Below are 25,543 nucleotides of genomic sequence, written 5' to 3'. Positions count from 1 at the left end.
ATACTATAGCCCCCTCTAGAGGGACTACAATGTACTGACTAGAATAACCCAAATTCACTGGTCATCTACAATACTATAGCCCCCTCTAGAGGAACTACAATGTACTGACTAGAATAACCCAAATTCACTGGTCATCTACAATACTATACACCCCTCTAGAGGAACTACAATGTACTGACTAGAATAACCCAAATTCACTGGTCATCTACAATACTATAGCCCCCTCTAGAGGAACTACAATGTACTGACTAGAATAACCCACATTCACTGGTCATCTACAATACTATAGCCCCCTCTAGAGGAACTACAATGTACTGACTAGAATAACCCAAATTCACTGGTCATCTACAATACTATAGCCCCCTCTAGGGGGGACTACAATGTACTGACTAGAATAACCCAAATTCACTGGTCATCTACAATACTATAGCCCCCTCTAGAGGAACTACAATGTACTGACTAGAATAACCCAAATTCACTGGTCATCTACAATACTATAGCCCCCTCTAGAGGGGACTACAATGAACTGACTAGAATAACCCAGATTCACTGGTCATCTACAATACTATAGCCCCCTCTAGAGGAACTACAATGTACTGACTAGAATAACCCAAATTCACTGGTCATCTACAATACTATAGCCCCCTCTAGGGGGAACTACAATGTACTGACTAGAATAACCCAAATTCACTGGTCATCTACAATACTATAGCCCCCTCTAGGGGGACTACAATGTACTGACTAGAATAACCCAAATTCACTGGTCATCTACAATACTATAGCCCCCTCTAGGGGGACTACAATGTACTGACTATAATAACCCAAATTCACTGGTCATCTACAATACTATAGCCCCCTCTAGAGGAACTACAATGTACTGACTAGAATAACCCAAATTCACTGGTCATCTACAATACTATAGCCCCCTCTAGAGGAACTACAATGTACTGACTAGAATAACCCAGATTCACTGGTCATCTACAATACTATAGCCCCCTCTAGGGGGGACTACAATGTACTGACTAGAATAACCCAAATTCACTGGTCATCTACAATACTATAGCCCCCTCTAGTGGGAACTACAATGTACTGACTAGAATAACCCAAATTCACTGGTCATCTACAATACTATAGCCCCCTCTAGGGGGGACTACAATGTACTGACTAGAATAACCCAAATTCACTGGTCATCTACAATACTATAGCCCCCTCTAGTGGGAACTACAATGTACTGACTAGAATAACCCAAATTCACTGGTCATCTACAATACTATAGCCCCCTCTAGAGGGAACTACAATGTACTGACTAGAATAACCCAAATTCACTGGTCATCTACAATACTATAGCCCCCTCTAGGGGGAACTACAATGTACTGACTAGAATAACCCAAATTCACTGGTCATCTACAATACTATAGCCCCCTCTAGGGGGGACTACAATGTACTGACTAGAATAACCCAAATTCACTGGTCATCTACAATACTATAGCCCCCTCTAGGGGGACTACAATGTACTGACTAGAATAACCCAAATTCACTGGTCATCTACAATACTATAGCCCCCTCTAGGGGGAACTACAATGTACTGACGAGAATAACCCAAATTCACTGGTCATCTACAATACTATAGCCCCCTCTAGGGGGACTACAATGTACTGACTAGAATAACCCAAATTCACTGGTCATCTACAATACTATAGCCCCCTCTAGAGGAACTACAATGTACTGACTAGAATAACCCAAATTCACTGGTCATCTACAATACTATAGCCCCCTCTAGGGGGGACTACAATGTACTGACTAGAATAACCCAAATTCACTGGTCATCTACAATACTATAGCCCCCTCTAGAGGAACTACAATGTACTGACTAGAATAACCCAAATTCACTGGTCATCTACAATACTATAGCCCCCTCTAGGGGGGACTACAATGTACTGACTAGAATAACCCAAATTCACTGGTCATCTACAATACTATAGCCCCCTCTAGAGGAACTACAATGTACTGACTAGAATAACCCAAATTCACTGGTCATCTACAATACTATAGCCCCCTCTAGGGGGAACTACAATGTACTGACTAGAATAACCCAGATTCACTGGTCATCTACAATACTATAGCCCCCTCTAGAGGAACTACAATGTACTGACTAGAATAACCCAAATTCACTGGTCATCTACAATACTATAGCCCCCTCTAGAGGAACTACAATGTACTGACTAGAATAACCCAAATTCACTGGTCATCTACAATACTATAGCCCCCTCTAGGGGGACTACAATGTACTGACTAGAATAACCCAAATTCACTGGTCATCTACAATACTATAGCCCCCTCTAGGGGGAACTACAATGTACTGACTAGAATAACCCAAATTCACTGGTCATCTACAATACTATAGCCCCCTCTAGGGGGAACTACAATGTACTGACTAGAATAACCCAAATTCACTGGTCATCTACAATACTATAGCCCCCTCTAGTGGGGACTACAATGTACTGACTAGAATAACCCAAATTCACTGGTCATCTACAATACTATAGCCCCCTCTAGGGGGGACTACAATGTACTGACTAGAATAACCCAAATTCACTGGTCATCTACAATACTATAGCCCCCTCTAGGGGGACTACAATGTACTGACTAGAATAACCCACATTCACTGGTCATCTACAATACTATAGCCCCCTCTAGAGGAACTACAATGTACTGACTAGAATATCCCAAATTCACTGGTCATCTACAAAACTATAGCCCCCTCTAGGGGGACTACAATGTACTGACTAGAATAACCCAAATTCACTGGTCATCTACAATACTATAGCCCCCTCTAGGGGGACTACAATGTACTGACTAGAATAACCCAAATTCACTGGTCATCTACAATACTATAGCCCCCTCTAGAGGAACTACAATGTACTGACTAGAATAACCCAAATTCACTGGTCATCTACAATACTATAGCCCCCTCTAGAGGGACTACAATGTACTGACTAGAATAACCCAAATTCACTGTTCATCTACAATACTATAGCCCCCTCTAGGGGGACTACAATGTACTGACTAGAATAACCCAGATTCACTGGTCATCTACAATACTATAGCCCCCTCTAGGGGGACTACAATGTACTGACTAGAATAACCCAAATTCACTGGTCATCTACAATACTATAGCCCCCTCTAGGGGGGACTACAATGTACTGACTAGAATAACCCAAATTCACTGGTCATCTACAATACTATAGCCCCCTCTAGGGGGACTACAATGTATTGACTAGAATAACCCAAATTCACTGGTCATCTACAATACTATAGCCCCCTCTAGGGGAACTACAATGTACTGACTAGAATATCCCAAATTCACTGGTCATCTACAATACTATAGCCCCCTCTAGAGGAACTACAATGTACTGACTAGAATAACCCAAATTCACTGGTCATCTACAATACTATAGCCCCCTCTAGGGGGAACTACAATGTACTGACTGGAATAACCCAAATTCACTGGTCATCTACAATACTATAGCCCCCTCTAGGGGGGACTACAATGTACTGACTAGAATAACCCAAATTCACTGGTCATCTACAATACTATAGCCCCCTCTAGAGGAACTACAATGTACTGACTAGAATAACCCAAATTCACTGGTCATCTACAATACTATAGCCCCCTCTAGGGGGAACTACAATGTACTGACTGGAATAACCCAAATTCACTGGTCATCTACAATACTATAGCCCCCTCTAGGGGAACTACAATGTACTGACTAGAATAACCCAAATTCACTGGTCATCTACAATACTATAGCCCCCTCTAGGGGGACTACAATGTACTGACTAGAATAACCCAGATTCACTGGTCATCTACAATACTATAGCCCCCTCTAGAGGAACTACAATGTACTGACTAGAATATCCCAAATTCACTGGTCATCTACAAAACTATAGCCCCCTCTAGGGGGACTACAATGTACTGACTAGAATAACCCAAATTCACTGGTCATCTACAATACTATAGCCCCCTCTAGGGGGACTACAATGTACTGACTAGAATAACCCAAATTCACTGGTCATCTACAATACTATAGCCCCCTCTAGAGGAACTACAATGTACTGACTAGAATAACCCAAATTCACTGGTCATCTACAATACTATAGCCCCCTCTAGAGGGACTACAATGTACTGACTAGAATAACCCAAATTCACTGTTCATCTACAATACTATAGCCCCCTCTAGGGGGACTACAATGTACTGACTAGAATAACCCAGATTCACTGGTCATCTACAATACTATAGCCCCCTCTAGGGGGACTACAATGTACTGACTAGAATAACCCAAATTCACTGGTCATCTACAATACTATAGCCCCCTCTAGGGGGGACTACAATGTACTGACTAGAATAACCCAAATTCACTGGTCATCTACAATACTATAGCCCCCTCTAGGGGGACTACAATGTATTGACTAGAATAACCCAAATTCACTGGTCATCTACAATACTATAGCCCCCTCTAGGGGAACTACAATGTACTGACTAGAATATCCCAAATTCACTGGTCATCTACAATACTATAGCCCCCTCTAGAGGAACTACAATGTACTGACTAGAATAACCCAAATTCACTGGTCATCTACAATACTATAGCCCCCTCTAGGGGGAACTACAATGTACTGACTGGAATAACCCAAATTCACTGGTCATCTACAATACTATAGCCCCCTCTAGGGGGGACTACAATGTACTGACTAGAATAACCCAAATTCACTGGTCATCTACAATACTATAGCCCCCTCTAGAGGAACTACAATGTACTGACTAGAATAACCCAAATTCACTGGTCATCTACAATACTATAGCCCCCTCTAGGGGGAACTACAATGTACTGACTGGAATAACCCAAATTCACTGGTCATCTACAATACTATAGCCCCCTCTAGGGGAACTACAATGTACTGACTAGAATAACCCAAATTCACTGGTCATCTACAATACTATAGCCCCCTCTAGGGGGACTACAATGTACTGACTAGAATAACCCAGATTCACTGGTCATCTACAATACTATAGCCCCCTCTAGAGGAACTACAATGTACTGACTAGAATAACCCAAATTCACTGGTCATCTACAATACTATAGCCCCCTCTAGGGGGACTACAATGTACTGACTAGAATATCCCAAATTCACTGGTCATCTACAATACTATAGCCCCCTCTAGGGGGGACTACAATGTACTGACTAGAATAACCCAAATTCACTGGTCATCTACAATACTATAGCCCCCTCTAGGGGAACTACAATGTACTGACTAGAATAACCCAAATTCACTGGTCATCTACAATACTATAGCCCCCTCTAGGGGGGACTACAATGTACTGACTAGAATAACCCAAATTCACTGGTCATCTACAATACTATAGCCCCCTCTAGAGGAACTACAATGTACTGACTAGAATAACCCAAATTCACTGGTCATCTACAATACTATAGCCCCCTCTAGAGGAACTACAATGTACTGACTAGAATAACCCAAATTCACTGTTCATCTACAATACTATAGCCCCCTCTAGGGGGGACTACAATGTACTGACTAGAATAACCCAAATTCACTGGTCATCTACAATACTATAGCCCCCTCTAGAGGGACTACAATGTACTGACTAGAATAACCCAAATTCACTGGTCATCTACAATACTATAGCCCCCTCTAGGGGGGACTACAATGTACTGACTAGAATAACCCAAATTCACTGGTCATCTACAATACTATAGCCCCCTCTAGAGGGACTACAATGTACTGACTAGAATAACCCAAATTCACTGGTCATCTACAATACTATAGCCCCCTCTAGGGGAACTACAATGTACTGACTAGAATAACCCAAATTCACTGGTCATCTACAATACTATAGCCCCCTCTAGGGGGACTACAATGTACTGACTAGAATAACCCAAATTCACTGGTCATCTATAATACTATAGCCCCCTCTAGAGGGAACTACAATGTACTGACTAGAATAACCCAAATTCACTGGTCATCTACAATACTATAGCCCCCTCTAGGGGAACTACAATGTACTGACTAGAATAACCCAAATTCACTGGTAATCTACAATACTATAGCCCCCTCTAGGGGGACTACAATGTACTGACTAGAATAACCCAAATTCACTGGTCATCTACAATACCATAGCCCACAGTGTTGTTAAGAAGGTAGATACTAGGGCCTGTAGCCCCTGCCTTGTTGATAGTGTTGTCAAGAAGGTAGAAACTAGGGCCTGTAGGACCTGCCTTGTTGACAGTGTTGTTAAGAAGGTAGAAACTAGGGCCTGTAGGACCTGCCTTGTTGATAGTGCTGTTAAGAAGGTAAAATCTAGGGCCTGTAGGACCTGCCTTGTTGATAGTGTTGTTAAGAAGGTAGAAACTAGGGCCTGTAGGACCTGTCTTGTTGATAGTGTTGTTAAGAAGGTAGAAACTAGGGCCTGTAGGACCTGTCTTGTTGATAGTGTTGTTAAGAAGGTAGAAACTAGGACCTGTAGGACCTGCCTTGTTGATAGTGTTGTTAAGAAGGTAGAAACTAGGGCCTGTAGGACCTGCCTTGTTGATAGTGCTGTTAAGAAGGCAGAGCAGCGCTTTATTATGGACAGACTTCTCCCCGTCTTAGCTAATGTTGTATCAATATGTTTTGACAGTTTACAATTCAGGGTTACTCCAAGCAGTTTAATACAATATGTAGTTGAGGTTCAGGGTTTAGTGAATCATTTGTCCCAAATACAATGCTTTTAGTTTTTTTTAAAAATATATTTACGACTAACTTATTCCTTGCAGTTCATTTGCCAATCGGTTGTGCAGCCAGACTTGCCAGATTTGCCATTCCTTTTGCCTCCTCCCTCAACCATACCATTTTTCAATTCCTCATCAACCCGCGGGTCAGAACGCTCGGATCAACCCTACTCCTCGACCAGAGCGTCCAGTGTCCTCTCTGAGCGTTCCCGGAAGCCGAAACGCACTGAATTTACGAACGGACAATCTGACAGCGCTCTGAATTTACAAACGCCCAGAGCATGCTCTGATCAGCGTCTGGCACTCCAGATTGAATTTAGGAACACACCCAATATATGCATGAACTTGTCCGAACTGTTTTTATGTTGGGAAGCATGACGCTGCCTTTACGCTAACCTAAAACCAGTGGTGTGAACTATTTAAGTAAAAAATACTTTAAAGCGCTACTTTGAAGTACTACTTATGTTTTTTGTTTGTTGGGGGGGGGGGGGGGGGGGGGGTCTGTACTTGACTATTTATATTATTGACAACTTTTACTTTACTTCACTACATTCCTAAAGAAAATGACGTGAATGGGTGAGAGAAGTCAGACGCATCAGTGTCAGACGGAGTTTACATTTGTCAACAGTTCTATTGTTTATATTTACCTAAAACATACCAGTATTGTTTATCGGCGATGGATTGTAATAATAACGTTTATTTTCCTTCTGGCTACGTGTTTTTCTAGTCACACGACATAACATTATCTCCAAGGTGCGTTTGTGAAAATACAAACTACTACATTTCCCACAATTCATTTGGTTATCGTCTGGTTTTTGTCGGTGATTGGTCCGTGTTTAAGGAAGATAGGGGCGTTATCTACAGATTTTTAACCAACCGGTGCTGCGGATATGAACTTCCTGCTCGGCAATTGGCTCATAGTTGAAGCCTTCCCGTGATGCTTTGCTGCGGCAGCTTGTAATTCAAATCGGCAGGACCAATCACAGGCGGGTGTAACGAACAGAGCAGCATTTAAACTTACAGCTAGCTAGTTGACACTGTTGTTCAACGAAGAGCAGAGTAACAGCGGGGGAAACTCATTTCTTACCTTTCTTTTTTTGTTGTTGCAACCCTATTCAGTTATATTTAGTTAAATCGATTGATTCTTGGGCATCGTACGCTACATTTGAGCAAACAGTTTTGCTAGTTTTGGGCACCTGAATGGTTGGTTTTGATTTGAAATCAGTGGTTTGCTCGAAGGGTGGATGGTTGGCTAACTAGCCTGTCTAAAGTGTGGTAGGTAGCCAACCTTTTTTTGTATTGGATTTTTATTTATTTTAAATTGTATTCTTTTTATTTAGATTTGTCAACTTGTATCTTTATTTTCTGCCTTTCGTAAACCTGAAGAGCACTTTTATATCTAATATGAGTGCACCGGTAGCCAAGGCGGCGAATCCGTCGGCAAATGTCGACCCCAAATCGGCACCTCTCAAAGAGATCCCAGATATTCTAGTGGATCCCCGGACATTGAAAAAGTACACTCGGGGAAGATTTCTCGGTAAGGGAGGCTTTGCCAAATGCTACGAAATCACAGATATGGAAACTAAAGAGGTTTTCGCCGGTAAAGTCGTCCCCAAATCCATGATTCTCAAGCCTCACCAGAGGGAGAAGATGAGCTCTGAAATCGCCATTCACAAGAGTCTCGACAACCCGCACATTGTGGGATTTCACGGCTTTTTCGAGGACGACGACTTCGTCTTTGTTGTTTTGGAAATTTGCAGGCGAAGGGTGAGTGGATTTTGTTTTCTGATTTAACATTTACTTAGGTAAGTTGTCTTTGCTAACCATGTATTTTACTAGCTTACTGTAGCTAGCTTGAAACGTCCTAGTCTAGGAAGGAAGCCCAACGGTCAACATGACTAGCTACTTGAATTGACATGACTTGTTAACCACAACTTGCCCACAAGGTGACTAGCTGGGATTGTATAAGTAGTTAGGTTTATACTTTTGCGCTTTTGAATGAAAGTTATTTACAACTGGTGAACTTTAAAAGTAGGTATGAATTTGTGCAAACTACTGAAAAGCGGGTTTTCTTGGCATGACAACTTAGGCTAAGTACATGTCCCCCAATCAGACATTCAGAAGCAAACCCTAAGAATACAAGTTAACCTGGCGATGTTATAATAGTTGCTAACCCCCCTTTCCGTGTCCTTTTCCAGTCTCTGTTGGAGCTGCATAAGCGTCGTAAGGCGATAACAGAGCCAGAGGCTCGGTATTATATGATGCAGCTGGTTAAAGGCTGTCAGTATCTCCACAATAACAGAGTGATACACAGAGACCTGAAACTAGGAAACATCTTCCTCAGCGACGACATGGATGTCAAGATAGGTACGCAACACACACACACACACTCCGTATAGACTCACTGCAGAATGTACACCACACACACTCCGTATAGACTCACTGCAGAATGTACACCACACACACACTCCGTATAGACTCACTGCAGAATGTACACCACACACACTCCGTATACCACTCACTGCAGAATGTACACCACACACACTCCGTATAGACTCACTGCAGAATGTACACCACACACACTCCGTATAGACTCACTGCAGAATGTACACACACACTCCGTATAGACTCACTGCAGAATGTACACCACACACACTTGGTGGGCCGGTTCAGAATGAACACCAACGGATAGTTTGACAATACACCTCTATACACACACACACCAGGGCTGTATTCATTCAGCCTCTACACACACCTCTGTACAGCACCTTGTCTAAACACCCATCTGACTTCTCCCCAGGTGACTTTGGCCTTGCCACTAAGATAGAATTTGAGGGGGAGCGTAAGAAGACGTTGTGTGGAACTCCTAACTACATCGCCCCGGAGGTTCTCTGTAAGAAAGGACACAGCTTCGAGGTCGACGTCTGGTCTCTGGGCTGCATCCTGTAAGTGGAACGCAGACGAGATGCACACAGACACGGGAGGGACGTTAAACACCTGCCACATACGGGTAGATTTAGCTATTGGCGGGTCAAAGAAATGTATATTTGACCAGCCATGTTGGCGTAACAGGCTACATACTACCTCAACACATATTTAATACTATATCTGGGTTTCCCCAGTAGTGGTCTGTATTGTAACAGGCTTCATACTGACTACCTCAACACATATTTAATACTATATCTGGGTTCCCCCAGTAGTGGTCTGTATTGTAACAGGCTTCATACTGACTACCTCAACACACATTTAATACTATATCTGGGTTCCCCCAGTAGTGCTCTGTATTGTAACAGGTTGCATCTCTCTCAGGTACACTCTGCTGGTTGGTAAACCTCCATTTGAGACGTCTTGTCTGAAGGAGACCTACAACCGCATCAAAAAGAACAACTACACTATCCCCTGGGTGAGTTAATACCGCTACACTATCCCCTGGGTGAGTTGACACCACCCAATACCGCTACACTATCCCCTGGGTGAGTTAATACCACCCGTTACTACTACACTATCCCCTGGGTGAGTTAAACCACCCATTACTACTACACTATCCCCTGGGTGAGTTGACACCACCCGTTACTACTACACTATCCCCTGGGTGAGTTAATACCACCCATTACTACTACACTGTCCCCTGGGTGAGTTGACACCACCCGTTACTACTACACTATCCCCTGGGTGAGTTAATACCACCCATTACTACTACACTATCCCCTGGGTGAGTTAATACCACCCATTACTACTACACTATCCCCTGGGTGAGTTAATACCACCCGTTACTACTACACTATCCCCTGGGTGAGTTGACACCACCCGTTACTACTACACTATCCCCTGGGTGAGTTGACACCACCCGTTACTACTACACTATCCCCTGGGTGAGTTAAACCACCCATTACTACTACACTATCCCCTGGGTGAGTTAATACCACCCGTTACTACTACACTATCCCCTGGGTGAGTTAAACCACCCATTACTACTACACTATCCCCTGGGTGAGTTAATACCACCCATTACTACTACACTATCCCCTGGGTGAGTTAATACCACCCATTACTACTACACTATCCCCTGGGTGAGTTAATACCACCCATTACTACTACACTATCCCCTGGGTGAGTTAATACCACCCGTTACTACTACACTATCCCCTGGGTGAGTTAATACCACCCGTTACTACTACACTGTCCCCTGGGTGAGTTGACACCACCCATTACTACTACACTATCCCCTGGGTGAGTTAATACCACCCATTACTACTACACTATCCCCTGGGTGAGTTAAACCACCCATTACTACTACACTATCCCCTGGGTGAGTTGACACCACCCGTTACTACTACACTATCCCCTGGGTGAGTTGACACCACCCATTACTACTACACTATCCCCTGGGTGAGTTGACACCACCCGTTACTACTACACTATCCCCTGGGTGAGTTGACACCACCCATTACTACTACACTATCCCCTGGGTGAGTTGACACCACCCATTACTACTACACTATCCCCTGGGTGAGTTGACACCACCCGTTACTACTACACTATCCCCTGGGTGAGTTGACACCACCCATTACTACTACACTATCCCCTGGGTGAGTTGACACCACCCGTTACTACTACACTATCCCCTGGGTGAGTTAATACCACCCATTACTACTACACTATCCCCTGGGTGAGTTAATACCACCCGTTACTACTACACTATCCCCCTGGGTGAGTTAATACCACCCGTTACTACTACACTATCCCCTGGGTGAGTTAATACCACCCATTACTACTACACTATCCCCTGGGTGAGTTAATACCACCCGTTACTACTACACTATCCCCTGGGTGAGTTAATACCACCCATTACTACTACACTATCCCCCTGGGTGAGTTAATACCACCCATTACTACTACACTATCAAAGGTCATCTGTTTTTGTCAGTTTCTTCACCATCTTCTCTCCGTTTCTCTCCCCGTTTTGTAATTGCAGCGTCTCTGATCAAGAGGATGCTGTTTGTAATTGTGTTTCTGTAGCAGATCAACCCTGTAGCAGCGTCTCTGATCAAGAGGATGCTGTTTGTAATTGTGTTTCTGTAGCAGATCAACCCTGTAGCAGCGTCTCTGATCAAGAGGATGCTGTTTGTAATTGTGTTTCTGTAGCAGATCAACCCTGTAGCAGCGTCTCTGATCAAGAGGATGCTGTTTGTAATTGTGTTTCTGTAGCAGATCAACCCGGTGGCAGCGTCTCTGATCAAGAGGATGCTGTTTGTAGTTGTGTTTCTGTAGCAGATCAACCCTGTAGCAGCGTCTCTGATCAAGAGGATGCTGTTTGTAATTGTGTTTCTGTAGCAGATCAACCCTGTAGCAGCGTCTCTGATCAAGAGGATGCTGTTTGTAATTGTGTTTCTGTAGCAGATCAACCCTGTAGCAGCGTCTCTGATCAAGAGGATGCTGTTTGTAATTGTGTTTCTGTAGCAGATCAACCCTGTAGCAGCGTCTCTGATCAATAGGATGCTGTTTGTAATTGTGTTTCTGTAGCAGATCAACCCTGTAGCAGCGTCTCTGATCAAGAGGATGCTGTTTGTAATTGTGTTTCTGTAGCAGATCAACCCTGTAGCAGCGTCTCTGATCAATAGGATGCTGTTTGTAATTGTGTTTCTGTAGCAGATCAACCCGGTGGCAGCGTCTCTGATCAAGAGGATGCTGTTTGTAATTGTGTTTCTGTAGCAGATCAACCCTGTAGCAGCGTCTCTGATCAAGAGGATGCTGTTTGTAATTGTGTTTCTGTAGCAGATCAACCCTGTAGCAGCGTCTCTGATCAATAGGATGCTGTTTGTAATTGTGTTTCTGTAGCAGATCAACCCGGTGGCAGCGTCTCTGATCAAGAGGATGCTGTTTGTAATTGTGTTTCTGTAGCAGATCAACCCGGTGGCAGCGTCTCTGATCAAGAGGATGCTGTTTGTAATTGTGCTTCTGTAGCAGATCAACCCTGTAGCAGCGTCTCTGATCAAGAGGATGCTGTTTGTAATTGTGTTTCTGTAGCAGATCAACCCTGTGGCAGCGTCTCTGATCAAGAGGATGCTGTTTGTAATTGTGTTTCTGTAGCAGATCAACCCTGTAGCAGCGTCTCTGATCAAGAGGATGCTGTTTGTAATTGTGTTTCTTTAGCAGATCAACCCTGTAGCAGCGTCTCTGATCAAGAGGATGCTGTTTGTAATTGTGTTTCTGTAGCAGATCAACCCTGTAGCAGCGTCTCTGATCAAGAGGATGCTGTTTGTAATTGTGTTTCTGTAGCAGATCAACCCTGTAGCAGCGTCTCTGATCAATAGGATGCTGTTTGTAATTGTGTTTCTGTAGCAGATCAACCCTGTGGCAGCGTCTCTGATCAAGAGGATGCTGTTTGTAATTGTGTTTCTGTAGCAGATCAACCCGGTGGCAGCGTCTCTGATCAAGAGGATGCTGTTTGTAATTGTGTTTCTGTAGCAGATCAACCCTGTAGCAGCGTCTCTGATCAATAGGATGCTGTTTGTAATTGTGTTTCTGTAGCAGATCAACCCTGTGGCAGCGTCTCTGATCAAGAGGATGCTGTTTGTAATTGTGTTTCTGTAGCAGATCAACCCTGTAGCAGCGTCTCTGATCAAGAGGATGCTGTTTGTAATTGTGTTTCTGTAGCAGATCAACCCTGTAGCAGCGTCTCTGATCAAGAGGATGCTGTTTGTAATTGTGTTTCTGTAGCAGATCAACCCTGTAGCAGCGTCTCTGATCAAGAGGATGCTGTTTGTAATTGTGTTTCTGTAGCAGATCAACCCTGTAGCAGCGTCTCTGATCAAGAGGATGCTGTTTGTAATTGTGTTTCTGTAGCAGATCAACCCTGTAGCAGCGTCTCTGATCAAGAGGATGCTGTTTGTAATTGTGTTTCTGTAGCAGATCAACCCTGTAGCAGCGTCTCTGATCAAGAGGATGCTGTTTGTAATTGTGTTTCTGTAGCAGATCAACCCTGTAGCAGCGTCTCTGATCAAGAGGATGCTGTTTGTAATTGTGTTTCTGTAGCAGATCAACCCGGTGGCAGCGTCTCTGATCAAGCGGATGCTGCACGCCGACCCGGCCCAGCGACCCACCATCTCCCAGCTGCAGACCGATGAGTTCTTCACCGAGGGGTACATCCCCCTGCGTCTCCCCACCACCTGCCTCACCGTGCCCCCGCGCTTCTCCATCGCTCCCTCCTCTCTGGAGCCCGGCCAGAGACGCCCGCTCACCGCCCTCAACAACAAAGGTTAGATTCACACTACTACACTATCTAGTGGAGGGGTCTCTCCTTTCCTTCAGCCCGGGGGTCTAGTGTCAGTCTCTCTCCTTTCCTCCCTTCCTTTCCTTCAGCGAGGGGGGGGGGGTCTAGTGTCAGTCTCTCTCCTTTCCTCCCTTCCTTTCCTCCCTTCCTTTTCCTGCCTTCCTTTCCTTCAGCGGGGGTGGTCTAGTGTCAGTCTCTCTCCTTTCCGCCCTTCCTTTCCTCCCTTCCTTTTCCTGCCTTCCTTTCCTTCAGCGGGGGTGGTCTAGTGTCAGTCTCCCTTCCTTTCCTCCCTTTTTCCTTCAGCCGGGGGGGGATCTACTGTCAGTCTCTCTCCTTTCCTCCCTTCCTTTCCTTCAGCGAGGGGGGGGGTCTAGTGTCAGTCTCCCTTCCTTTCCTCCCTTCGTTTTCCTTCAGCGGGGGTTTAGTGTCGACCTCTTCTCTTCAGCGGGGGTCTAGTGTCGACCTCTCCTTTCCTTCAGCGGGGGTTTAGTGTCGACCTCTTCTCTTCAGCAGGGACAGAGAAGGTGGAGCAGAAAGAGGAGGCGCTGCTCAGAGAGATTCCAGAGGCCACAGACTGCAACCTGAGTGACCTGCTGCAGCAGCTGGACACCTGCAACGCTGCCAAGCCCTCGGAGAGAGGACTCATACGAATGGGTACGAGACACACACACTGCCCTCGGAGAGAGGACTCATACGAATGTGTACGAGACACACACACTGCCCTCGGAGAGAGGGCTCATACGAATGGGTACGACACACACACACACTGCCCTCGGAGAGAGGACTCATACGAATGGGTACGAGACACACACACTGCCCTCGGAGAGAGGACTCATACGAATGGGTACGAGACACACACACTGCCCTCGGAAAGAGGACTCATACGAATGGGTACGAGACACACACACACACTGCCCTCGGAGAGAGGACTCATACGAATGGGTACGAGACACACACACTGCCCTCGGAGAGAGGACTCATACGAATGTGTACGAGACACACACACTGCCCTCGGAGAGAGGGCTCATACGAATGGGTACGACACACACACACTGCCCTCGGAGAGAGGACTCATACGAATGGGTACGAGACACACACACTGCCCTCGGAAAGAGGACTCATACGAATGGGTACGAGACACACACACTGCCCTCGGAAAGAGGACTCATACGAATGGGTACGAGACACACACACACACTGCCCTCGGAGAGAGGACTCATACGAATGGGTACGAGACACACACACACTGCCCTCGGAGAGAGGACTCATACGAATGGGTACGAGACACACACACACTGCCCTCGGAGAGAGGACTCGTACGAATGGGTACGAGACACACACACTGCCCTCGGAGAGAGGGCTCATACGAATGGGTACGAGACACACACACTGCCCTCGGAGAGAGGACTCGTACGAATGGGTACGAGACACACACACACTGCCCTCGGAGAGAGGACTCATACGAATGGGTACGAGACACACACACTGCCCTCGGAGAGAGGACTCATACGAATGGGTACGAGACACACACACTGCCCTCGGAGAGAGGACTCATACGAATGGGTACGAGACACACACACACACTGCCCTCGGAGAGAGGACTCATACGAATGGGTACGAGACACACACACTGCCCTCGGAGAGAGGGCTCATACGAATGGGTACGAGACACACACACTGCCCTCGGAGAGAGGACTCATACGAATGGGTACGAGACACACACACACTGCCCTCGGAGAGAGGACTCATACGAATGGGTACGAGACACACACACTGCCCTCGGAGAGAGGACTCGTACGAATGGGTACGACACACACACACTGCCCTCGGAGAGAGGGCTCATACGAATGGGTACGAGACACACACACTGCCCTCGGAGAGAGGACTCATACGAATGGGTACGAGACACACACACACACACTGCCCTCGGAGAGAGGACTCATACGAATGGGTACGAGACACACACTGCCCTCTCGGAGAGAGGACTCATACGAATGGGTACGAGACACACACACACACTGCCCTCGGAGAGAGGACTCATACGAATGGGTACGAGACACACACACACACACACTGCCCTCGGAGAGAGGACTCATACGAATGGGTACGAGACACACACACACACACTGCCCTCGGAGAGAGGACTCATACGAATGGGTACGAGACACACACACACTGCTCTCGGAGAGAGGACTCATACGAATGGGTACGAGACACACACACTGCTCTCGGAGAGAGGACTCATACGAATGGGTACGAGACACAGCCCAACATATTGACCTCTGTTAGGTATGACGTGCTCTAGACAGGGTTCCTGTCTGACCCCTGACCTCTGACCCCTGTGTTTCCAGAGGAAGCAGAGGACCCAGCCTGTGTCCCCATCTTCTGGATCAGCAAGTGGGTCGACTACAGCGACAAATACGGACTGGGTAACAACTCTCTGTCACCATGTCAACCCTGTCTCTGTGTCACCATGTCAACCCTGTGTCAATGTGATGCTCTCTGTTACCATGTCAACCCTGTGTCAATGTGATGCTCTGTTACCATGTCAACCCTGTGTCAATGTGATGCTCTGTCACCATGTCAACCCTGTGTCAATGTGATGCTCTCTGTCACCATGTCAACCCTGTGTCAATGTGATGCTCTCTGTTACCATGTCAACCCTGTGTCAATGTGATGCTCTGTCACCATGTCAACCCTGTGTCAATGCTCTTTCTCTGTTACCATGTCAACCCTGTGTCAATGTGATGCTCTCTGTTACCATGTCAACCCTGTGTCCATGCTCTCTGTTACCATGTCAACCCTGTGTCCATGTGATGCTCTGTTACCATGTCAACCCTGTGTCCATGTGATGCTCTGTTACCATGTCAACCCCGTGTCCATGCGATCCACTCTGAATGGAGGGTTGTGTGTCTCCTCTGCTGCAGGCTATCAGCTGTGTGACAACAGCGTGGGGGTGTTGTTTAACGACTGTACCAGGATGATCATGTACGCTGACGGAGACAGTCTTCAGTACATCGACAAGATGGCTGCCGAGAGCTACCTCAGTGTCCGCTCCTACCCCGCTACGCTATCCAAGAAGGTTAGCGTCGCTGCTAGTGCTTCTCTATGGCTGTGGCTAGCGTCAGGCTAACTTTCGAATAGCATTGGGATAAAATCCTTAGCCTCTTGTCTTCTCACCTTACATGTCTGTTAGAGCCTAGCTGACCTGTGACCCCTGCCCTCCCCAGATCACATTGTTGAAGTACTTCTATAACTACATGTCTATTAAAGGGTTAGAGCCTAGCTGACCTGTGACCTCTGCCCTCCCCAGATCACATTGTTGAAGTACTTCTATAACTACATGTCTGTTAGAGCCTAGCTGACCTGTGACCCCTGCCCTCCCCAGATCACATTGTTGAAGTACTTCTATAACTACATGTCTATTAAAGGGTTAGAGCCTAGCTGACCTGTGACCTCTGCCCTCCCCAGATCACATTGTTGTAGTACTTCTATAACTACATGTCTGTTAGAGCCTAGCTGACCTGTGACCTCTGCCCTCCCCAGATCACATTGTTGAAGTACTTCTATAACTACATGTCTGTTAGAGCCTAGCTGACCTGTGACCCCTGCCCTCCCCAGATCACATTGTTGAAGTACTTCTATAACTACATGTCTATTAAAGGGTTAGAGCCTAGCTGACCTGTGACCTCTGCCCTCCCCAGATCACATTGTTATAGTACTTCTATAACTACATGTCTATTAAAGGGTTAGAGCCTAGCTGACCTGTGACCCCTGCCCTCCCCAGATCACATTGTTATAGTACTTCTATAACTACATGTCTATTAAAGGGTTAGAGCCTAGCTGACCTGTGACCTCTGCCCTCCCCAGATCACATTGTTGAAGTACTTCTATAACTACATGTCTATTAAAGGGTTAGAGCCTAGCTGACCTGTGACCTCTGCCCTCCCCAGATCACATTGTTGAAGTACTTCTATAACTACATGTCTGTTAGAGCCTAGCTGACCTGTGACCTCTGCCCTCCCCAGATCACATTGTTGTAGTACTTCTATAACTACATGTCTATTAAAGGGTTAGAGCCTAGCTGACCTGTGACCTCTGCCCTCCCCAGATCACATTGTTATAGTACTTCTATAACTACATGTCTATTAAAGGGTTAGAGCCTAGCTGACCTGTGACCTCTGCCCTCCCCAGATCACATTGTTGAAGTACTTCTATAACTACATGTCTATTAAAGGGTTAGAGCCTAGCTGACCTGTGACCTCTGCCCTCCCCAGATCACATTGTTGAAGTACTTCTATAACTACATGTCTATTAAAGGGTTAGAGCCTAGCTGACCTGTGACCTCTGCCCTCCCCAGATCACATTGTTGAAGTACTTCTATAACTACATGTCTGTTAGAGCCTAGCTGACCTGTGACCCCTGCCCTCCCCAGATCACATTGTTGAAGTACTTCTATAACTACATGTCTATTAAAGGGTTAGAGCCTAGCTGACCTGTGACCCCTGCCCTCCCCAGATCACGTTGTTGTAGTACTTCTATAACTACATGTCTATTAAAGGGTTAGAGCCTAGCTGACCTGTGACCTCTGCCCTCCCCAGATCACGTTGTTGAAGTACTTCCGTAACTACATGTCGGAGCACCTTCTGAAGGCGGGCGCCAACATCACGCCTCGTGACGGAGACGAGCTGGCCCGTCTGCCGTACCTCAGCCACTGGTTCAGAACCAAGTCGGCCATCGTCCTCCACCTCACCAACGGCACCGTGCAGATCAACTTCTTCCAGGTACCCGTCTCTCGTCCTTCCTCTCCTCTCTCCTCGTCTCTCTCCTCCCGTCTCTCTGAGTATTGTTTATCACTATATATCTCTTCTATAGGACCACACCAAATTATTGTGATAGATAATATGGAGATATCTCTTCTATAGGACCACACCAAGTTATTGTGATAGATAATATGGAGATCTCTTCTGTAGGACCACACCAAGTTATTGTGATAGATAATATGGAGATCTCTTCTGTAGGACCACACCAAGTTATTGTGATAGATAATATGGAGATATCTCTTCTGTAGGACCACACCAAGTTATTGTGATAGATAATATGGAGATATCTCTTCTGTAGGACCACACCAAGTTATTGTGATAGATAATATGGAGATATCTCTTCTATAGGACCACACCAAGTTATTGTGATAGATAATATAGAGATCTCTTCTGTAGGACCACACCAAGTTATTGTGATAGATAATATGGAGATATCTCTTCTGTAGGACCACACCAAGTTATTGTGATAGATAATATGGAGATATCTCTTCTGTAGGACCACACCAAGTTATTGTGATAGATAATATGGAGATATCTCTTCTGTAGGACCACACCAAGTTATTGTGATAGATAATATGGAGATATCTCTTCTGTAGGACCACACCAAGTTATTGTGATAGATAATATGGAGAGATCTCTTCTGTAGGACCAGACCAAGTTATTGTGATAGATAATATGGAGATATCTCTTCTGTAGGACCACACCAAGTTATTGTGATAGATAATATGGAGATATCTCTTCTGTAGGACCACACCAAGTTATTGTGATAGATAATATGGAGATATCTCTTCTATAGGACCACACCAAGTTATTGTGATAGATAATATAGAGATCTCTTCTGTAGGACCACACCAAGTTATTGTGATAGATAATATGGAGATATCTCTTCTATAGGACCACACCAAGTTATTGTGATAGATAATATAGATATCTCTTCTGTAGGACCACACCAAGTTATTGTGATAGATAATATGGAGATATCTCTTCTGTAGGACCACACCAAGTTATTGTGATAGATAATATGGAGATATCTCTTCTGTAGGACCACACCAAGTTATTGTGATAGATAATATAGAGATATCTCTTCTGTAGGACCACACCAAGTTGATCCTGTGTCCGCTGATGGGTGCTGTGTCCTTCATCGACGAGAGGAGAGACTTCCGAACCTATAAGATGTCTCTGATCGAGGAGTTTGGCTGCTGTAAGGAGCTGGCCAGCAGGATGCGATACGCTCGACTGATGGTGGCCAAACTACTGGCCTGCAAGTCCTCCACGCCTCACTAACCAACCAGCCAATCAACACCGTCCTCTCTGGCCCCGCAGCCTATCACAGCCCAGGGTGGAGGGCAAGGTGTTTATCCCCCAACCCCCCCCCCCCCTGACTATAATCCACTTCCTGCTGTCTGCTGGCCAATCAGACTGCTGGATCTACCAACGGTCTCTAATGTTGAAACAACGTCTTATTATAGTCACAAGTGATCTGTCTCTTCCTGTCCTGTCTGTGTTTGTCTGAGTTAACATCCTGTCTGTAATCCACTACTCTGTCTGGTCTGTAGTGCGCTAGGTGAGGTGGGAAACGAACCGTGTTGTGACAGACTGTATCATGTACATGCTTCTCAATCTTTTAAACCTGTTTTTACATGTCGTTTTCAACATGACTTTCCTCTTGTACAAAACTTTCTGAAGGTTTAATTAAACGTTTACATGTTTTAAAAGTTGAATATTCTTCCACATTAATAAAGTCTTGAAAGAGGTTGTGTTTTACGGGTTGTTTTGTTCACTTGAAGCAGACTAAACTCAAAGCATTATGGGTAGGAAGAGAATCCAACTGAACAGGGTGCATGTTACTGTAAACCTAGAATGGTGACGAGAATCCAACTGAACAGGGTGAATGTTACTGTAAACCTAGATTATCGGGGTAGGGCAGGTCTAATGTAACCATAGAGACCTATGTGATGTAACTAGGGTGAATGTTTAATTTCACAACCCCTGACAACCAGCATAGAATGAGGCGTCATGGGGGTGCGTTCAGTTCAGTTTACTGCGTTGCGGAGCCATTTTGAAAGACAAGTTTCCCCTAAAGGTTCTTGAACATTCTTTAAGGTATGTTCACGGGGTGTGGCTTGAAGCAATGAGTGATGTATTTAAAGGGCAGTGCTGACTGCGATATCCAACACACAGCCCCTCCCCGTTTGATTTCTTACATTGTAGTACAAGCTAGTGTTAGGCTGTTTTCACGTATCCCTTTATGATCTGGTATATCCCTGTATGATCTGGGGCCTTCGATACTCCTTTCAATATATCCCTGTATGATCTGGATCCTGGAGCCTTCGATACTCCTTTCAATATATCCCTGTATGATCTGGGGCCTTCGATACTCCTTTCAATATATCCCTGTATGATCTGGGGCCTTCGATACTCCTTTCAATATATCCCTGTATGATCTGGTTCCTGCGGCCTTTGATACTCCTTTCAATATATCCCTGTATGATCTGGAGCCTTCGATTCTCCTTTCAATATGTCCCTGTATGATCTGGGGCCTTCGATACTCCTTTCAATATATCCCTGTATGATCTGGAGCCTTCGATTCTCCTTTCAATATATCCCTGTATGATCTGGTTCCTGGGGCCTTCGATACTCCTTTCAATATATCCCTGTATGATCTGGTTCCTTAGATACTCCTTTCAATATATCCCTGTATGATCTGGTTCCTGGGGCCTTCGATTCTCCTTTCAATATATCCCTGTATGATCTTGAGCCTTCGATACTCCTTTCAATATATCCCTGTATGATCTGGTTCCTGGAGCCTTCGATACTCCTTTCAATATATCCCTGTATGATCTGGGGCCTTCGATACTCCTTTCAATATATCCCTGTATGATCTGGATCCTGGAGCCTTCGATACTCCTTCAATATATCCCTGTATGATCTGGTTCCTGGAGCCTTCGATACTCCTTTCAATATATCCCTGTATGATCTGGGGCCTTCGATACTCCTTTCAATATATCCCTGTATGATCTGGTTCCTGGGGCCTTCGATACTCCTTTCAATATATCCCTGTATGATCTGGTTCCTGGAGCCTTCGATACTCCTTTCAATATATCCCTGTATGATCTGGATCCTGGAGCCTTCGATACTCCTTTCAATATATCCCTGTATGATCTGGTTCCTGGAGCCTTCGATACTCCTTTCAATATATCCCTGTATAATCTGGAGCCTTCGATACTCCTTTCAATATATCCCTGTATGATCTGGTTCCTGGGGCCTTCGATACTCCTTTCAATATATCCCTGTATGATCTGGTTCCTGGGGCCTTCTATACTCCTTTCAATATATCCCTGTATGATCTGGAGCCTTCGATACTCCTTTCAATATATCCCTGTATGATCTGGGGCCTTCGATACTCCTTTCAATATATCCCTGTATGATCTGGTTCCTGGGGCCTTCGATACTCCTTTCAATATATCCCTGTATGATCTGGTTCCTGGGGCCTTCTATACTCCTTTCAATATATCCCTGTATGATCTGGTTCCTGGAGCCTTCGATACTCCTTTCAATATATCCCTGTATGATCTGGAGCCTTCGATACTCCTGTCAATATATCCCTGTATGATCTGGTTCCTGGGGCCTTCGATACTCCTTTCAATATATCCCCTGTATGATCTGGTTCCTGGGGCCTTCTATACTCCTTTCAATATATCCCTGTATGATCTGGTTCCTGGGGCCTTCTATACTCCTTTCAATATATCCCTGTATGATCTGGGGCCTTTGATACTCCTTTCAATATATCCCTGTATGATCTGGGGCCTTCGATACTCCTTTCAATATATCCCTGTATGATCTGGAGCCTTCGATACTCCTTTCAATATATCCCTGTATGATCTGGATCCTGGGGCCTTCGATACTCCTTTCAATATATCCCTGTATGATCTGGGGCCTTCGATACTCCTTTCAATATATCCCTGTATGATCTGGGGCCTTCGATGCTCCTTTCAATATATCCCTGTATGATCTGGAGCCTTCGATACTCCTTTCAATATATCCCTGTATGATCTGGTTCCTGGGGCCTTCGATACTCCTTTCAATATATCCCTGTATGATCTGGTTCCTGGGGCCTTTGATACTCCTTTCAATATATCCATGTATGATCTGGAGCCTTCGATACTCCTTTCAATATATCCCTGTATGATCTGGGGCCTTCGATACCCCTTTCAATATATCCCTTTATGATCTGGGGCCTTCGATACTCCTTTCAATATATCCCTGTATGATCTGGGGCCTTCGATACTCCTTTCAATATATCCCTGTATGATCTGGTTCCTGGGGCCTTCGATACTCCTTTCAATATATCCCTGTATGATCTGGGGCCTTCGATACTCCTTTCAATATATCCCTGTATGATCTGGTTCCTGGAGCCTTCGATACTCCTTTCAATATATCCCTGTATGATCTGGTTCCTGGAGCCTTCGATTCTCCTTTCAATATATCCCTGTATGATCTGGATCCTGGGGCCTTCGATACTCCTTTCAATATATCCCTGTATGATCTGGTTCCTGGAGCCTTCGATACTCCTTTCAATATATCCCTGTATGATCTGGTTCCTGGGGCCTTCGATACTCCTTTCAATATATCCCTGTATGATCTGGGGCCTTCGATACTCCTTTCAATATATCCCTGTATGATCTGGTTCCTGGAGCCTTCGATACTCCTTTCAATATATCCCTGTATGATCTGGATCCTGGAGCCTTCGATACTCCTTTCAATATATCCCTGTATGATCTGGTTCCTGGGGCCTTCGATACTCCTTTCAATATATCCCTGTATGATCTGGTTCCTGGAGCCTTCGATACTCCTTTCAATATATCCCTGTATGATCTGGTTCCTGGGGCCTTCGATACTCCTTTCAATATATCCCTGTATGATTTGGTTCCTTCGATACTCCTTTTAATATATCCCTGTATGATCTGGTTCCTTCGATACTCCTTTCAATATATCCCTGTATGATCTGGATCCTGGGGCCTTCGATACTCCTTTCAATATATCCCTGTATGATCTGGAGCCTTCGATTCTCCTTTCAATATATCCCTGTATGATCTGGAGCCTTCGATTCTCCTTTCAATATATCCCTGTATGATCTGGTTCCTGGGGCCTTCGATACTCCTTTCAATATATCCCTGTATGATCTGGATCCTGGGGCCTTCGATTCTCCTTTCAATATATCCCTGTATGATCTGGATCCTGGGGCCTTCGATTCTCCTTTCAATATATCCCTGTATGATCTGGATCCTGGAGCCTTCGATACTCCTTTCAATATATCCCTGTATGATCTGGAGCCTTTGATACTCCTTTCAATATATCCCTGTATGATCTGGTTCCTGGGGCCTTCGATACTCCTTTCAATATATCCCTGTATGATCTGGTTCCTGGAGCCTTCGATACTCCTTTCAATATATCCCTGTATGATCTGGTTCCTGGAGCCTTCGATACTCCTTTCAATATATCCCTGTATGATCTGGGGCCTTCATTACTCCTTTCAATATATCCCTGTATGATCTGGTTCCTGGGGCCTTCGATACTCCTTTCAATATATCCCTGTATGATCTGGATCCTGGATCCTTCGATACTCCTTTCAATATATCCCTGTATGATCTGGTTCCTTCGATACTCCTTTCAATATATCCCTGTATGATCTGGATCCTGGAGCCTTCGATACTCCTTTCAATATATCCCTGTATGATCTGGGGCCTTCGATACTCCTTTCAATATATCCCTGTATGATCTGGTTCCTGGGGCCTTCGATACTCCTTTCAATATATCCCTGTATGATCTGGTTCCTGGGGCCTTCGATACTCCTTTCAATATATCCCTGTATGATCTGGATCCTTCGATACTCCTTTCAATATATCCCTGTATGATCTGGAGCCTTCGATACTCCTTTCAATATATCCCTGTATGATCTGGTTCCTGGGGCCTTCGATACTCCTTTCAATATATCCCTGTATGATCTGGTTCCTGGGGCCTTCTATACTCCTTTCAATATATCCCTGTATGATCTGGAGCCTTCGATACTCCTTTCAATATATCCCTGTATGATCTGGGGCCTTCGATACTAATTTCAATATATCCCTGTATGATCTGGTTCCTGGGGCCTTCGATACTCCTTTCAATATATCCCTGTATGATCTGGTTCCTGGAGCCTTCGATACTCCTTTCAATATATCCCTGTATGATCTGGTTCCTGGAGCCTTCGATACTCCTTTCAATATATCCCTGTATGATCTGGATCCTGGAGCCTTCGATACTCCTTTCAATATATCCCTGTATGATCTGGTTCCTGGAGCCTTCGATACTCCTTTCAATATATCCCTGTATAATCTGGAGCCTTCGATACTCCTTTCAATATATCCCTGTATGATCTGGTTCCTGGGGCCTTCGATACTCCTTTCAATATATCCCTGTATGATCTGGTTCCTGGGGCCTTCTATACTCCTTTCAATATATCCCTGTATGATCTGGAGCCTTCGATACTCCTTTCAATATATCCCTGTATGATCTGGGGCCTTCGATACTCCTTTCAATATATCCCTGTATGATCTGGTTCCTGGGGCCTTCGATACTCCTTTCAATATATCCCTGTATGATCTGGTTCCTGGGGCC

General features: G+C 45.1%; 1 protein-coding gene across 4 annotated transcripts; it reads left to right on the top strand.

Annotated features, from left to right (window-relative positions):
• Window positions 1-7,762: 7,762 nt before the first annotated feature.
• On the top strand, window positions 7,763-20,639 carry plk1 (polo-like kinase 1 (Drosophila)). Of its 4 annotated transcripts, XM_071390276.1 has the most exons (11): window positions 7,771-8,065; window positions 8,177-8,557; window positions 8,989-9,157; window positions 9,591-9,735; window positions 10,100-10,193; window positions 13,826-14,048; window positions 14,574-14,717; window positions 16,415-16,492; window positions 16,991-17,145; window positions 18,665-18,847; window positions 19,979-20,639. In XM_071390276.1, the coding sequence occupies exons 2-11, from the start codon at window positions 8,195-8,197 to the stop codon at window positions 20,168-20,170; spliced, it is 1,746 nt and encodes a 581-aa protein (XP_071246377.1). In that variant the 5' UTR covers window positions 7,771-8,065; window positions 8,177-8,194; the 3' UTR covers window positions 20,171-20,639. The 4 variants fall into 4 exon arrangements, with proteins under 4 accessions (XP_071246379.1, XP_071246378.1, XP_071246377.1 ...); XM_071390277.1 differs by lacking the exon at window positions 19,979-20,639 and adding an exon at window positions 18,989-19,024 and having other exon boundaries at window positions 7,768-8,557; XM_071390275.1 differs by having other exon boundaries at window positions 7,771-8,557.
• The last annotated feature ends 4,904 nt before the right edge of the window (window positions 20,640-25,543 follow it).

This window comes from Salvelinus alpinus, chromosome 2 (genome assembly GCF_045679555.1).
Source record: "Salvelinus alpinus chromosome 2, SLU_Salpinus.1, whole genome shotgun sequence".
NCBI classification, from domain to species: Eukaryota; Metazoa; Chordata; class Actinopteri; order Salmoniformes; family Salmonidae; genus Salvelinus; species Salvelinus alpinus.
The sequence above is the reverse complement of the archived record's forward strand: the minus strand, read 5'-3'. Positions and strand labels throughout refer to the sequence as shown.

What these genes read in the sequence shown, in the direction of transcription:
- plk1 (XM_071390276.1), top strand. Translation starts at nt 8,195, where the DNA reads ATGAGTGCACCGGTAGCCAAGGCGGCGAATCCGTCGGCAAATGTCGAC. An exon ending in ACAACTACACTATCCCCTGG is followed by an intron (nt 10,194 to 13,825) that starts GTGAGTTAATAC and finishes GTGTTTCTGTAG; the next exon opens with CAGATCAACCCGGTGGCAGC. An exon ending in CCGCTACGCTATCCAAGAAG is followed by an intron (nt 17,146 to 18,664) that starts GTTAGCGTCGCT and finishes TGCCCTCCCCAG; the next exon opens with ATCACGTTGTTGAAGTACTT.